We start from the raw sequence: 17,460 nt of genomic DNA on the forward strand, positions 1-17,460 counted from the left end.
ATATTTCATTTTTTCTCATTGCCACATAGTACTCCATTGTGTATATATACCACAATTTCTTTATCCATTCATCAGTTGATGGACATTTAGGCTCTTTCCATAATTTGGCTACTGTTGAGAGTGCTGCTATGAACATTGGGGTACAAGTGCCCCTATGCATCAGTACTCCTGTATCCCTTGGATAAATTCCTAGCAGTGCTATTGCTGGGTCATAGGGTAGGTCTATTTTTAATTTTCTGAGGAACCTCCACACTGCTTTCCAGAGCGGCTGCACCAATTTGCATTCCCACCAACAGTGCAAGAGGGTTCCCGTTTCTCCACATCCTCTCCAGCATCTATAGTCTCCTGATTTGTTCATTTTGGTCACTCTGACTGGCGTGAGGTGATACCTGAGTGTGGTTTTGATTTGTATTTCCCTGATAAGGAGCGACGCTGAACATCTTTTCATGTGCCTGTTGGCCATCTGGATGTCTTCTTTAGAGAAGTGTCTATTCATGTTTTCTGCCCATTTCTTCACTGGGTTATTTGTTTTTCGGGTGTGGAGTTTGGTGAGCTCTTTATAGATTTTAGATACTAGCCCTTTGTCCGATATGTCATTTGCAAATATCTTTTCCCATTCCGTTGGTTGCCTTTTAGTTTTGTTGGTTGTTTCTTTTGCTGTGCAGAAGCTTTTTATCTTCATAAGGTCCCAGTAATTCACTTTTGCTTTTAATTCCCTTGCCTTTGGGGATGTGTCGAGTAAGAGATTGCTACGGCTGAGGTCAGAGAGATCTTTTCCTGCTTTCTCCTCTAAGGTTTTGATGGTTTCCTGTCTCACATTTAGGTCCTTTATCCATTTTGAGTTTATTTTTGTAAATGGTGTGAGAAAGTGGTCTAGTTTCAACCTTCTGCATGTTGCTGACCAGTTCTCCCAGCACCATTTGTTAAAGAGGCTGTCTTTTTTCCATTGGATGTTCTTTCCTGCTTTGTCAAAGATGAGTTGGCCATACGTTTGTGGGTCTAGTTCTGGGGTTTCTATTCTATTCCATTGGTCTGTGTGTCTGTTTTTGTGCCAAGATGACAGGCTTTAAATCCTACCTAGTTTCCAAGTTTATACTTTTTATTTTATCATATTTGCAACCCCTGATAACAGCCCCAGTCCTGATAAGAGAAGCTGAAGTGAGCACATATAAATGTCTAAGAACCAACCATCTCTGTTGACAGAGTAGACCATTCATAGTAGCCCTTGTTGTTGTCCATGTGTATTGTAAGAATATATACAATGTGAAATATAAGCTAACTTTCTTAAACAAGTAACATTGGTAATCCCAAAGTTCTCCGTGAAACCTACCTCCCCAGAAGCACTATTAAGTATCAGAGTATTTTTGTGTAATAGAAATTTTGAAGGGCCATGCTTTGGAATGTTTCTGTTGTTTAAAACAGTACATTGAATGAGTTGGAAAACATCATTTTGAAATGTTTTTGAGATCTCTATTAGTGTAATGTTATGCATAAAGAATAAAACTATGTCTATGCATTTAGTTTAAGAAGTGCTTTGCAACTGAAATAGCAGAATTCTGTTACCCATTATTATGTTCATAGTTTAAGGGATTTCATTTTTTCTTAATACATAATTTAATTTATCCTTAATGTCAGTACTTCCCAGGAAAGCCACACCTAAAAATCCTATATTTTTTTCTCTTTTCTACTTTTGAACACACTTTTACAAACCTTCAAAATTCAGTGATTTATAAGGTCATTGAAATACAATTTGTATACAGATTATTAAATAGTTTGGGTAGGAACAATAAAGTTCCCAAGTTTGAATTTCTTTGTTTTTTTTGAGTAGTTCACTTGTGGCCTCAACATCCTCTCCCGCACTTTCTTCCAGGACATTGAAACCATATATAATGCCTCCCAGGACTGAAATTTTGCTCAAGTACCTGAAAGATAACAGATGCTGCTGTGCTCCTCATAGCAGAGAATAGTGCTAAACCAGCCAAAACACATCACTGGAACATAACCCCAGCAGCAAAATGGTTGTGGTGATTGGTAAAGGGAAATTGTACTATAGTAGAGTAGATGACTTTCCCCATCTGCTGGATTCCATCAGCAAGTCCTGGCAACACCCCTTCAACAATGGCCCAAGTGTTCTTCTGTTGAGAAATCCACTTACGCTAGGAAGCAAAATCTGTTAAAAAAGACTGTACTGAGGAGTGAATGAATCTGACATGTATCTGTTTTTAAACTGTTTTCCCCAGTTCGTAGGAGCTACCTAATATTATTCTGACTGCAGGTTTTTTTTAACTTTAAAGATTGCATATTTTTATAATTATAAAAACTTACAAATTCCCTTTTTTATTCCAGATATTTAAATGTATCTTTATAGAATTGACATTATTCTCTCCATATAGTTTTGTATCAGTATTTTGTTTATTAATATAATATTTATATTCACTTAATATTATATATGTGTTTATATTTATTATATTTTATTAATACTCTTTATTTTTTATTTTATTTTTTTTTCAATTTTTTTTTTTAATGTTTATTTATTTTTGAGACAGAGAGAGACAGAGCATGAACGGGGGAGGGGCAGAGAGAGAGGGAGACACAGAGTCGGAAGCAGGCTCCAGGCTCTGAGCCATCAGCCCAGAGCCCGACCCGGGGCTCGAACTCCCGGACCGTGAGATCGTGACCTGAGCTGAAGTCGGACGCCCAACCGACTGAGCCACCTAGGCGCCCCTATTAATGCTCTTTAAAAACATCATTCAGGGGCGCCTGGGTGGCGCAGTCGGTTAAGCGTCCGACTTCAGCCAGGTCACGATCTTGCGTTCCGTGAGTTCGAGCCCCGCGTCAGGCTCTGGGCTGATGGCTCAGAGCCTGGAGCCTGTTTCAGATTCTGTGTCTCCCTCTCTCTCTGCCCCTCCCCCGTTCATGCTCTGTCTCTCTCTGTCCCAAAAATAAATAAAGGTTGAAAAAAAAATAAAAAAAAAAATAAAAAAAAAATAAAAACATCATTTATAATGCTGGCATAATACGGCCATTCCATAATTTATTTATATATTTTTAAATGAACACTTTTGGGGGGATACTTTTGTAAAGGACATTAATCTTTTTTATTAATCATAAATAATAGTGATGTTTTTAACTGGGAGAATAAAGGCTTTTTTCCCTGAAAGGATAAATCTTTTTTTTTTTTAAATAAATGCTTATTCATTTTTGAGAGAGAGAGAGGGAGAGAGAGAGATGAGAGAGGAGGGGCATAGAGAGAGGGGGAGAGAGATGATCTAAAGTGGATTCTGCACTGACAGCAGTGAGTCCGATGCGGGGCTCGAACTCACACACTATGAGATCGTGATCTGAGCTGAAGTTGGACACTGTACTGTCTAACCTACCCAGGTGCCCCCAAAGGATAAATATTTTGATAGAAATGTTTATATAGATATTTTAGAAGTTATTTATTTATTTTGAGAGAGCTCAAGCAAGGGAGAGGTAGAGAGAGAGGGGGAGAGAGAATCCCAAGCAGGCTTTGCACTGTCAGCGTGGAGCCCGATGCAGGGCTCAAACCCATGAACCATGAGATCATGACCTGAGCCAAAACCAAGAGTTGGGTGCTTAACCAGCTGAGCCACTCAGACCCCCCAGAAATGTTTATATAGTAAGAGAGAATTGGGTACCTGTCTAGATGAGCTTTTCCTGTTTCAGTCTGTCATGTCATGTTAAAAGTTTAGTATTTAGGGCATACATTTTAGGTAATTTTCTAGATGAAAATTTTCTGGATAATATTTGCAAAGATTATGCTGCAGATCCCACAGGTTAATGCTGGAGACCTAAAAGGGAAGGAAAACCATCATTTGTTGAAGCCCCAGGCCTTACATATTAATGGCTAGCAGCTTTATGACTGGTATCTCATATAACCTTGTAATTTAGAAAATCTTGTGCTCATTTTGCAGATGAAGAAGCAGGTTTAGAATTGTAACCAAACTTTAAGACCACATGGATTGCATGAATGAAACATTTTAAGTTATTTTAATAGAGTTGTATTGAAGCTCCACTCCTATAGTCATGTTTACCTCAGATTAGTTGCATGACTAATTCTAATTATATAATTCTGATTAGTTGTATAACTAGTTCATAACTAATTGTGGTTCTAGACCACAAAGTCAGGGGTTTGTTACATTTCTTACCTAATTTATTATAATGTTTAACTATATGATAATTTGCCATAGACTTAATTTTATGATCACATGAGCTAATATTTTTAAATATTATATTTTAATTTCATTCCTTAATATAAACTTGTTTTTAGTCACATATACTTTTGTATGAAAAGCAATGTAAATTCTTTTATATAGAAAGTAACCAAAAATAAATACCTAATCAGTAAAATTAAAAGTGTGTATGTAGGGGCGCCTGGGTGGCTCCGTCGGTTAACCGTCTGACTTCGGCTCAGGTCATGATCTCACAGTTCGTGAGTTCAAGCCCCGTGTCGGGCTCTGTGCTGACAGCTCAGAGCCTGGAGGCTGTTTCACATTCTGTGTCTCCCTCTCTCTCTGCCCCTTCCCTGCTCATGCTCTGTCTCTCTCTGTCTCAAAAATAAATAAACATTAAAAAAAATTAAAAAAAAGTGTGTATCTACAATAATCTCTAAGATCACTTCTCAGTGTCCCCTGCTACACCTTGGAAAGTTTTATTAATTTGAGAGAGAAGTTGCTCTCTGAATAATGGAACATAACTCCAAGTGAGTATAAAAACTGTTACTAAGATTCTATGAATATTTTAAGATTCTTAAGTGAATTGCAGCAAGCCTAACTATTTTTTCAGAACCAGAAAGTGTTTAGGATTTCCTGGGCTCCCAACTTTGTAATATGTGCTAGGATTGAGTCTCTTCCATGCAATCCCTTTCTGACTGCTGTGTAGTCATTGGGTCAACATCAGATGCACCACTGGCCCTCAGACTCTATAGTTACATACTAAAAAGACACATTTCCAGCTATGCCTTTGTGACTGGATTCGATCTTTGAAAAACACCATTGTTTATGGCCCCGAGGAAAGGGCCATTACTACAAGTATGAATACTTCTGACAGCAAATGTGTGGGTCATATTTCCCAATCCAACCATTTCTTTCACTCCCCAGACACAACTGGGTGTCCTACAATTTAGTTTCTGATGCTAACAGCTCAGAGTTAGTGCAGCCCCCACAGGTTAAGGAGTCATTGCCACAAGATGCCCCTACTTCAGATATCAATTGCAAGTTGTTACTCGTGACCAATGTACTATAAAGGCTGGGGCTTCCTACAGCTCCCTTCTTGGGTTTGATCATTTGCTGGAATGGTTCACAGAACTCAGGAAAGCACGTTATATTTACTGGTTTACAATTCAGGGACAGCCAAAAGGAAGGGATGTACAGGGCAGGGTTGGGGTGAGGAGAGTATGTACAGAACTTTCATCCCTCTCCAGGTACATCACCCTCACAGTATCTTGATGTGTTCAATGCTGAAGCTTTCTGAACCCTGTTGTTTAAGGTTTGTTTGGTTTTTAAAGTTCCAGCATAGTTAATGTACAGTGTTATTTTCATTTCAGGGATACAATATAGTGATTAAGTAATTCTGTACATTTACTCACGGCTCATCATGATAAGTGTACTCTTAATCCCCTTCACCTATGTCACCCATCCTGCCACCCATCTCACTTCTGGCAACCATAGTTTGTCCTGTATAGTTAAGAGTTTGTTCCTTGGTTTATCTTTATTTTTCTTTGTTTTGTCTTAAATTTCATGTAAGAGTGGAATCATATGTATTTATCATTCTCTGATTGACTTATTTTGTATGTGTACACACTCACACACACACACACACACACACACACACACACACACACAGACACACCATAACTTCTTTATCCATTCGTCTATCCATGGACCTTTGGGCTCCTTCCCTAATTTGGCTATTGTAAATAATGCTGCAATAAACATAGGGGTGCATATATCTTTTTGAGTTGGTGTTTGCATGTTCTTTGGGCAAATACCAAGTAGTGGAATTACTGAATCATGTAGTAATTCTATTTTTAATGTTTTGAGAAATCTCTACACTGTTTTCCAGACTGCCTACACTAGTTTGTACCAGCAGTGCATGAGGGTTCCCCTTTCTCCATATCCTCACTAACACATGTTTCTTGTGTTTTTGATTTTAGCCTGACAAGTGAGAGGTGATATCTCATTGTAGTTTTGATTTGCATTTTCCTGATAATAAGTGTAGATTTGATTTGCATTTTCCTGGTAATGAGTAATGTTGAGCATCTTTTCATGTGTCTGTTGGTCATCTGGATGTCTTCTTTGGAGAAATGTCTATTCATGTCTTCTGTCCATTTTTTTTAGTTAGATTATTTGTGTTTTGGGTGTTGAGTTTTATAAATTCTTTATATAGTTGAGATACTAATCCTTTATTGGATGTGTCATTTGCAAATATTTCTTGCATTCAGTAAGTTGTCTTTTAGTCATGTTGGTTGTTTCCTTTGCCGTGCAGAAGCTTTTTATTTTGATGTAGTTCCAATAGTTTATTTTTGCTTTTATTTCTCTTGCCTGGGGAGACCTATCTAGAAAAATGCTATGGCAATGTCAGAGAAATTACTGCCTGTGCTCTCTCCCAGGATTTTTATGGCTTAAGGTCACATATTTAGGAACTTAGTCCATTTTGCATTTTAGAGCTTTTATGGAGGCTCATTTGTCCACACAATTGAATAAACCATCGTCTATTGGCAATTTAACTTAATCACCAGCCCCTGTCCCCTCCACTGAGGTCAGAGGTGCAGCTGAAGTGCCAATCCTCTAATCATGCCTTGGTCTTTCTGGTGGCCTGCTTCAATCCTGAAGCTATTTCAGGGCCCCCAACTACCAGTCAGTCATCGTATTAGCATACAAAAGATGCTTTTATCTATTCTAAGATTCCAGGAGTCTTAGAAGCTCTGTGTCAGGAACGAGACTAAGACCAAATATTTCACCCAATGGTGCTCTTCTCACCCATACCTCTCAGGAAATTCCAAGAGTTTTAGGAGCTCTCTGCCAGGAACTGGATCAAAGACCAAATATATTTCATTTTATATCACAGTATCACAGTGAGTATGATTTGAATAGCAAGCAGGGAGGATAATTTTGGAGATGCATTTAAGACACACTGATGAAGCATGAGGTGAGTTGTAAGCAGGCTGCCTATGAGGGGCTGCTTAGCGTGATTTTATGTAAGAGGCAGAAGTGTGATTACCTGTTAGTATTCAGCTATCATATATATAAATAAAGTACTGTTAATTTACCTCTTAATTCTTCTTGAGCACTATTCATGGGTACTTTGTGCATATCTATTCCCATTACCTCTCTCCAAGAGCTCTTATTTCTGCCAGAAATATTTAGAATCAGAGACAAAGTTTGGTTTCTTAAGTATAAATCAGAAAAAAATTATTTTTTTAAATTTTTTAGTTTTTTATTTTTATAAGATTTTATTTTTAAGTAATCTCTATACCCAACATGAGGGTTGAACTCACGACCCTAAAATCAAGAATCATATGCTACACTGAGCCAGGCAGGTGCCCCCAATTTTTAATTTTGAGAGTTTTAATTTTAATTCCAGTTAGTTAACATACAGTGTTATGTTAGTTTCAGGTATACAATATAGTGATTCAACACTTCTGTACATTGCTGGGTGCTTGTCACAACAATTGCACTCCTTAATCCCTGTCACCTATTTCACCCATCCCTTCTGGGAACCATCAGTTTCTTCTGTATAGTTAAGAGTCTGTTTCTTGGTTTGCCTCTCCCTTTTTTCCCCCTTTGCTCCTTTGTTTTGTTTCTTAAATTCTGCATATGAGTGAAATCATATGGCACTTGTCTTTCTCTGACTTATTTCACTTAGCATAAATTCTAGCTCCATCCCTGTCATTATAAATGGCAAGATTTCATTCTTTTTTATGGCTGAGTAGTATTTTATTTTATATATGCTTTATATTTTATATACAAAATATAATTTTGTGTATATGTATGTGTGTGTATACACACACATACATATACACAAAATTTTATGAACTTCTTTACCCATTCATCAGTCGATGGACATTTGGGTTCTTTTCACAATTTTTAAAAATTTCTTTAAATCCAAGTTAGTTAACATATAGCGTAATAATGGTTTCAAGAGTAGAATTTAGTGATTCATCACTTACATATAATACCCAGTGCTTGTCCCAACAAGTGCCCTCCTTAATGCCCATCACCCATTTAGTCCATCCCTGTACCCAACACCCCTCCAGCAACCCTCAGTTTGTTTTCTGTATTTAAGAGTCTCTTATGGTTTGCCTCCCTCTGTTTTTGTCTTATTTTTCCTTCCTGTCCCCTATGTTCAACTGTTTTGTTTCTTAAATTACACATACAAGTGCAATTATATATTTGTCTTTCTCTGACTTATTTTGCTTAGCATAACACACTCAAATTCCACCCATGTTGTTGCAAATGGCAAGATTTCATTCTTTTTGATTGCCAAGTAATATTCCATTGTGTATATCCAGATAGATAGATAGATAGATAGATAGACACATATATACTACGTCTTCTTTATCCATTCATCAGTCAGTGGACATTTGGGGTCTTTTCGTAATTTGGCTATTATTGATAGTGCTGCTACAAACATTTGGATGTATGTGCCCCCTTTGAATCAGCATTTTTGTATCCTTTGGATAAATACCTAGAAGTGCAATTGTTGGGTCGTAGGGTAACTGTATTTTTAATTTTTTGAGGAATCTCCATATTGTTTTCTAGAGCAACTGCACCAGTTTGCATTTCCACTAACAGTGCAAAAATGTTCTCCTTTCTCCTCATCCTTGCCAACATCTTTTGTTTCCTGAGTTGTTAATTTTAGCCATTGTGACAGGTGTGAGGTGGTATCTCATTGTGGTTTAGATTTGTATTTCTCTAATGATGAGTGATGTTGAGTATCTTTTCATGTGTCTTTTAGCCATCTAGATGTCTTCTTTGGAAAAATATAATTCAAAAATAATAAAAATATAAAATATAAAAATAAAACAAAATATAAAATATTTTAAAATATAAATATATTTATATATTTATATAAATATATGTATTTATATAAGTATAAATATAATCATTATCATTGATAATGTTGCCATAAGCATCCGGGTACATGTGTCTTTTGAAATAAGTTATTTTTGTATCTTTTGAGTAAATACCTAGTAGTGCAATTCCTGGATCATAGGGTAGTTCTATTTTTAACTTTTTGAGGAACACTCATACCATTTTCCAGAGTGGCTGCACCAGTTTGGATTCCCACCAACAGTTCATGAGGGTCCCTTTTTCTATACATCTTCACCAACATCTGATGTTTATGCTGCTTTTGATTTTAGCCATTCTGACAAGTGTGAGGTGATACCTCATTGTAGTTTTGATTTGCATTTCCTTGATGGTAAGTTATGATGAACATTTTTTCATGTGTCTGTTGGCCACCTGGATATCTTTGGAGAAATGTCTGTTCATGTCTTCTGCCAATTTTTTTTTGGTTGGATTATTTATGTTTTGGGTGTTGGGTTTTATAAGTTCTTTATATATTTGGATACTAATCCTTTATCAGATATGTCATTTGCAAATATCTTTCCATACATTGACTATTGCACAACTTACTGTTTTTTTAGTGACATGGCAATCAAAAATTTCAGGGCAGCTATTGAAGGTGCTGCTGGTATGGCAGTAACATTTTTAACAGGTTACTTCAGTATATTTATCCAAGATAGTATGTATTTTCCCCATTTTTCCACCATAGTAGTGGTTGTTAGGGAGCTGACCATCCTTCATGGGAGGCCACCTAAGCCATTGCTTACATTTCCTTTCTCAGGACAAAGTTCCGGAGAACATGGTGTCTTGAGCTGTGTTACAACTTGCTTCTATGAATTCTATATAAGCACTTATACAAATTTAAGGAACTGCTATGTATTTAGGCTCATGGTTTTCTCAACTGTATTTCACTCACTACAGAGTTATGGGAACATTTTTGTAAAGTGCTGTTGGCATAGAATTTGTTTTCTACTATAGCTAACAAACCTTGTAGACCTTAATGAAGGAACTGAGAGGAAAGGATGCCTTCTTCTAGTATTGACTTGTTTTCTTTTTGTTTAAGCATCACACATTGATTGGGGAAAGTGATTTATAAAATTCTTGCCTGGCTGTCAGAACAGAATCTACACCTGTTTTGTTTGGGCTGTATTGTTGAACAGTAACTCTGTGATACTAATATTTTCAATGAATATATATATATATATATATATATATATATATATATATACACACACACATATCCATGTGTATGTTTGTGTTTCTCGACCTTTTTGCTCTCAGGACTCCTTATGCACTTAAATTTTTGAGGATCCCAAAGAGGTTTCCTTTCATCTTGTCATGTCCTTTCCTTTTTGCCTTCCCTTCCCATGGGTTTATTCTATGTATATTTACTTGCTGGAAGTTAAAACAGGAAAAGTTTTAAATGTGTTTAACTGTATTTAACTGTATTAATTCATTTGAAAGTAGCAATAATACATTCATAAATAGTTACATTTGTTTTCATAAAAAAATAACAATATCCCCAAATCATAAAAAACAAAGAAGGGAATGGTATTGTTTCACATTATTTGCACAAGTGTTTAATATTAGATTTAATAGAAATAATTCGATTCTTATATCTGCTTCTGCATTCAGTGTGCTGCATTATGTTCTGGTTGAAGTATGTGAAGAAAGTCCAGCTTCACACAGATAGGAGATTGGATGGGTTACCATATTTCAGTAGCCTTTTCAGATAATTATGGATATTCTTCTTTGACACTACACCAAAGCTTGGCATATGTTAGTTTTTTTTAAAGATTAGTTGCATTGTGGAATCTGATATCACGTCAATGAACTCTTTGTACTCTGTTAAGCTACAGATTCATTGGTGTGTCTTGCACTTTGAGTGATTCTTTTACACATGCTTCATTTTGTAACAGCATCCATTGGTAAACAGTTACATAGGTCTCTTTATGTAATATTTAAAAATTACATTTGATATTATCTCCATCAATCTCATCACAAACAGCTTTAAGTATTGGGAAGCTATCAAGCTTACAGTAGTGGATACACATTTTCCAGAATTCTAATTTTGACTCATAAACTTGAATTTACCATTGTCAACAAATACTCTGAATAGTTTTTTTTTTATTAAAATGACAGTCTTTTTGTTCCCTTTCATGAAAATTCCTGCCAGACCCAAGTCTGAGTAACCATAGTTTGTCTGTTAATCATTCTTTTAAGTAAAAATGGTGTCCCATGAAAGAGACAGCTTATCCATCTTGCAATTCAATTAATTGCATATGTGCTTTTCCCCAAGACAACTATTGAACTTCATTGTGCAGCAGAAGTACTGTATGAATATATCCCATGTTTATCACAAATTTAATAAAATCGATGCCAGGGTGAGATAGACAAATAACGTCTTTGTGTTATTATGAAAGTAATTCTGACCATCCAGACCCTGTGAAATTGTCCTTTGTGTCTCTGGGAGTCCACAGACCTTACTTTGAGAACTGCTGTTAAACTATTAGCTCTTCTTTTGTTCTCGTTGGGAATACAGTAACTGCTGGTAATGTTTTCACAGATTTACCAAACTTTGATGCACTTACGCCAAGGGATTTTTCATTTGCCTCACTCGCTCCTGAATCTACAGCAAATTGTAGCATTCAGAATGAGACTCAGATCTGTGTACAATCTTCTGATTGTTGGTATGCTGTTATAAAAGAGGATATAATTTTTTGGGGCACCTGGGTGGCTCAGTCGGTTAAGTGTCCAACTTCGGCTCAGGTCATGATCTCGCGGTTCGTGAGTTCGAGCCCCATGTCAGGCTGTGTGCTGACAGCTCGGAGCCTGGAGCCTGCTTCAGATTCTGTGTCTCCCTCTCTCTCTGCCCCTCCCCTGCTCATGCTCTGTCTCTCTCTGTCTCAAAAGTAAAAATAAAAAACATCAAAAAAATTTTTAAAAAGAGGATATAATTTTAGTAATAAAAACATTGGTAATTCATTAAATGCCTGCAGTGTCTATGTCTTTTTATGTTTGATAATTTCTACCCTTGCCCTTTTATTTTACAAGGATGTTGTGAGAACTAATTTGATATTTAACAACTGTAAGAATCTATTTTTATCACATCACATGTTTTAAAATACATCATGTTGTGAGGTGATTATGTACTAATGAGTACAGTGACTCATTTAGGGGTTCATTAGTCAACTATAGTTGAAGAAAGAGAGGAAGAGAGGAAATTCCTAGGCATAGTGATGCCAAATGATCGAAACGTCTCAAAGCTGCAATAAAAAAAACCATTTTTCGTCATCTGTATATTGGAAGTAGAAGTATTTTTTTAAAAAAGTAGGTAGATGAAGGTGTACTAAAATGGAACCAGGAAGTGTGGAGGTTCCTCAAAAAATTAAAAATAGACCTACCCTATGACCCAGCAATAGCACTGCTAGGATTTTACCCAAGGGATACAGGAGTACTGATGCATAGGGGCACTTGTACCCCAACGTTTATAGCAGCACTCTCAACAATAGCCAAATCATGGAAAGAGCCTAAATGTCCATCAACTGATGAATGGATAAAGAAATTGTGGTTTATATATACAATGGGGTACTACGTGGCAATGAGAAAGAATGAAATATGACCCTTTGTAGCAACGTGGATGGAAGTGGAGAGAGTTATGCTAAGTGAAATAAACCATACAGAGAAAGACAGATACCATATGTGTTCACTCTTATGTGGATCCTGAGAAACTTAACAGGAACCCATGGGGGAGGGGAAGGAAAAAAAAAAGAGGTTAGAGTGGGAGAGAGCCAAAGCATAAGAGACTCTTAAAAACTGAGAACAAACTGAGAACAAACTGAGGGTTGATGGGGGGTGGGAGGGAGGGGAGGGTGGGTGATGGGTATTGAGGAGGGCACCTTTTGGGATGAGCACTGGGTGTTGTATGGAAACCAATTTGACAATAAACTTCATATATTTAAAAAAAAATAAAATAAAATGGAACCAGGAACAGGAGTAGAGGCTAAAAGGGAGAGTTTTCATTTGAAGTAATGTGATGAAAGTTTTAGATATCCCAAATGGATTCCCCACACCCAAAACCTTCTTGGTTCCCTAAGAGATTGAGATTTGCTTTAAATGAATGTCATTAATCTATGAAAAGCAATAGCCAGGTTAGTCTGTGGTTGACCAATGCCATGGGTCAAGAGTAAGCAAGAGTTCTTGGGAGATGGAGGAGAGGATGAAGAAATTTCAGGAGGACAGAATATTTACCTTCAAAAATGTGCCAGTGATTTTGACGTTTAAAGCTAAAGTAAAATCTGAATAATCATCTGATTAAATGCACTATCTTTTCCCCTTCATAAAATATTGTAGCATTTAATTGATAAACAGATCAAATGAAAATAAAGTGATTAGATGGATTTTACATAATAATGTATATATTAAGTATGTCACTTTAGACTTTACAAAGAACTCCAGCACTTTAGATTTTATTTTTTTTAAATGTTTATTCACTTTGACAGAGAGAGAATGCATGTGCATTCAATCAGGGGTGGGGCAGAGAGAGAGAGAGAGAGAGAGAGAGAGAGAGAGAAAGAGAGAATCCCAAGCAGGTTCCGCAATGTTAGCTCAAAGCCTAACATGGAGCTCAATCCCATGAACATGAACCCTGGGGTCATGACCTGAGCCAAAATCAAGAGTTGGATGCTTAACCAACTGAGCCATCCAAGCACCCAGCACTTCAGATTTTAAAGAGAAGTTTTACACTTACTATTTCACTTTAAAATTAAAAAGAAAAAAAAAAAAGCTCTTAAGTAGGTGAGAAAGGAATTCTCACTATGTGAGAATCTATTTACCCAAAGCCGTAAGCCTTTTGATCAAAGACTTTGAATTAAAAAAAAATTTTTTTTATGTTTTATTTATTATTTTTGAAAGAGAAACACAGCGCGAGTGGGGAAGGAGCAGAGAGAGAGGGAGATACAGAATCCGAAGCAGGCTTCAGGTTCTGAGCTATCAGCACAGGGCCAGACACGGGGCTTGAACCCATGAGCTGTAAGATCATGACCTGAGCTGAAGTCGGTCACTTAACTGACTGAGCCCCAAAGGGCTTGAATTTAAAACTAGGTCTCTGGAGTAACAGTTCCCTGTACTTGGTGCTGCACAGTGTTGCTGCCTTGCCACTTTTAAGTGATGGGATTACATAGTTATGTTCACTGTGTATTCTGGCCTGGAGATTATCCAAACAGAAGATAAATACTCTTTGGGCCAGAGTACAACATCACCTTTGGGGAAGGACATCTGTAGAGCAAGATTCTTTACCAGGTCACTGTTGAGAAAGTTTGGGAAGTGTTCAATTTGAGTCAGGCTGTCCTAGGTCAAGTCTTGCTCTGGGTCTTGCCCACACTCTCTGTCTCCATTGTTAGGAATTGTCCTTTTCCTCTACTTCTTCCTCTTTGTTAGGCTTTTAGGAGCTAATAGTATTTCCTCCATCCCTAAAGATAGTTTGAGAACTCTACACATTTACTTATGACCAACCAAAGGGATAAGGGCATCATCTATCTTGTATGTTTCAACCTTTTATAATAAAGTAAGTGATATGGTAAACTTATAGTGTGTCAGGAAGAGGCTATTCAAACCCAAAGGATTTCTTTTAGTTTATATCCCAGTTTTAGTGTGTATTTGGGAGATATTAGCCTGTAAGTTAAGGACCTAATGGTATTTCAAATTCTTGGTTGACTTTTCACTCCCATTTTTCATTTGTCAAATCTAAGTGTTCACAGAAAGTCTTCTATTCTGTATTATAGGGAGACTGAGGTGGAAGTGATTTCTGTTTAGCATCAGATTACTTCACTGCAAACATTCTTACCTTTTGTTTTGCTTTCAAACACTGCCTGGCTGAATACTAAGCATTTTCTGTAGATGATGATGATGATACCACTACCACCATGGAAGCAGGAACATTCCCTTTCACTTCAGTTGGCATTTGATGTCTTTTGAGTTATTTTCAGCCTCATTTAGCCCATCTTATTTTTCCATCTCAGCAAATCTATTTTGACTTTTTTTTTTAGAACAGGTAAGTCAACAAGGCAAGGGCTGGAGTGCACTGATTCACAGGAGCACCTGTGCTTGGGACTTGAGGACAGTGCTCCACAGTTTTGATTTGTAAGACTGTGACAGCTACTGGTGAGGAGTTTTAGAATGTGTCACAGCTGTAGATGTTAAGTACTAGATGTGCTGTGATGGCTGCCACCTGCCCTGGTATACTGTCCCCTACTATAGACATGAGGAATTTTTTTCTCTTAACCTGTTAGGTCTTTCTGTATTTTTCTGGCCTTCTATAAAGTTTGGTAAAATGGTATTTTTGTGGAGTAGATCTCTGCCTCTTTCACATTAACAGATATATGTGCTTAAGAGACTTAACCCTCGGGGGGCATTATATTGAATAAATAAGATTTGTTTATCTTATAAATAAATATATATATTTAATATATATATATATAAATATAAAAAAATATATATAAATAAAAAAGGAATTGTCCTTCATATTCATGTAATGGCAGTGTATTGCTTGGCATCTGATAGGTGCTCTATAAATATTGTTATGAATTCTTGAACCCCAAAATTAAATGACATTCAATTAATAAATTTTTGTTTAGCCACATACAATGTTAGGTGAAGAAATGAAAAATATTGGCAAGGCAGTTACTGGGCTAGCAAATTCCTCTGCTAGTTGGAAGGTAATCTCACAGATAAAAGCTACTTTACCATGTGAGTTGTTAATGGTAGCAGTGGAAACACAGAAGTGAAATTGAAGGAGGGGACAGTTTAGTCATTCCTGGCAGGAATGGGGAGGGTGTCAAAAGGAGACTCATTGTCTGGCCATTAGATCTGATCTAGCACTTGAAGATGAGGAGGATGAAAAGAACATTCCTTTTGTTCTGCTTCTTTCAGTATGTATTTGAAAGATAAAATAGGTTTCCTGTCTGACATTAATATCACAGGTACTTTGGAATGTTTGCTTCTTTTATAACCAGGGTGAATTTTCCCTGGGTCCCATGCTCACAGTGTTTTCATGCCTTGATTTGTAAGAATTGCCCGAGGTTCCATCGATTGAGGAGGAAGTGGAAGAAACAGAGTCTTGGGCGAAGCCTTTGGTCCACCTTTGGCAGACAAAGTCCCCAAACTTTGTGGCTGAACAGGAGTATAATGCAGCCATGGCCAGAATGGAGCCACACTGTGCCATCTGTGCTCTTCTTATGCCATACTACAAGGTAATAAGGGTTGAGGGGTCGCTGTCAAGGTGTCCTTTCACTGCTGCACTTTCTGTATGACCATAAAAACACAGATGAATCATTGTAAGGTAAGTATGCACATGAAAAGGAAGGCATTGATATGTATGTACCCACATGGCCGTTACAGAATAGCAAACAGAATTTCTGAGTGCTACTTGAAAGACATTTTTCTGATAGTGCTTTATTGTTTTAATTAAATGATTGGTTTATTTGTCAGTCTTGGTTTATTTCAGTCAAGGGGAAGTTCCAACTTTTCTTTCTACCCTTTTCATCAAGAAACACAGAACTTAAAGCATAACCATAGTAGAAGCATTGCAAAGAGAGAACTTAGCCCTACTTTCTGTTTTGTGTTTGAATATATCATTCTCAATAACATGTCACCTCTGGGCCCACATTTAAAGTGTCTCTCTTCTCCTGTGGAACACACATATGATACAGCAGGACTCAATACAAACCGAATTGTTCAGTTCACCCTCACAGCCAGCTATGCACGGTGCTGTTTTCAATGTTATTTCACATATGTAGTACTGATGGCATTTTAGTTTGCTGTGGGCCACATTATTTAACACTGTCTTGGACAAAGTGATCTTTAGGAATCTAGTAAGGGTGGAACTTCTTGACCTATTTTAAGATATACTATACTATTAAGTGTATCGATGTGAGCATTCTGTTCTGAGTTATATTCTTAATAATTGAATCAGAAGTATTTTGTTTAAGATTGCATCTCTCTTAGAGTCCATGTAAATACTTTCTGTTCAACCATTTCAAGGCATGAAAATGTGTGATATACCACATTTTCAGACCTTTGTAAATGGAGGAAGTAGTTTTCTCACTTATCTTTGATGTGGCCCTTGTGAGTGATACACATTGTTTTCATTTTCTGTTTAGTCATTGAATGTCTGTGTTTTCTTGGAAAAACTTAACTGTATTGACTCTGATTTCTATATCATAATCTGCCTGTGTATTTTCCCAATAATTAAAAAAATTCTCACTCAAATTATAAGATATAGGGAAATTTATTAATTTAAGAACTCTGGAGATTAAAGGATAGTTCATTAAGTAGAATTTCAATTAAGAATTAAATGCTTTTCATATATTTT

At 36.8% G+C, this 17,460-nt stretch overlaps 1 protein-coding gene across 10 annotated transcripts in view; it reads left to right on the forward strand.

Moving 5' to 3' along the window:
* Positions 1 to 17,460, forward strand: part of KDM4C (lysine demethylase 4C) — a 437,278-nt gene that overhangs the window by 267,892 nt on the left and 151,926 nt on the right. For all 10 annotated transcript variants that reach the window (XM_030294149.1, XM_030294152.1, XM_030294153.1 and 7 more), the window contains one exon: positions 16,158 to 16,339. In XM_030294149.1, coding sequence (XP_030150009.1) covers positions 16,158 to 16,339 — 182 coding nt within the window. The remainder of the gene's footprint in view (positions 1 to 16,157; positions 16,340 to 17,460) is intronic.

The sequence above is a fragment of the Lynx canadensis genome, chromosome D4, assembly GCF_007474595.2.
Source record: "Lynx canadensis isolate LIC74 chromosome D4, mLynCan4.pri.v2, whole genome shotgun sequence".
Lineage (NCBI taxonomy): Eukaryota > Metazoa > Chordata > Mammalia > Carnivora > Felidae > Lynx > Lynx canadensis.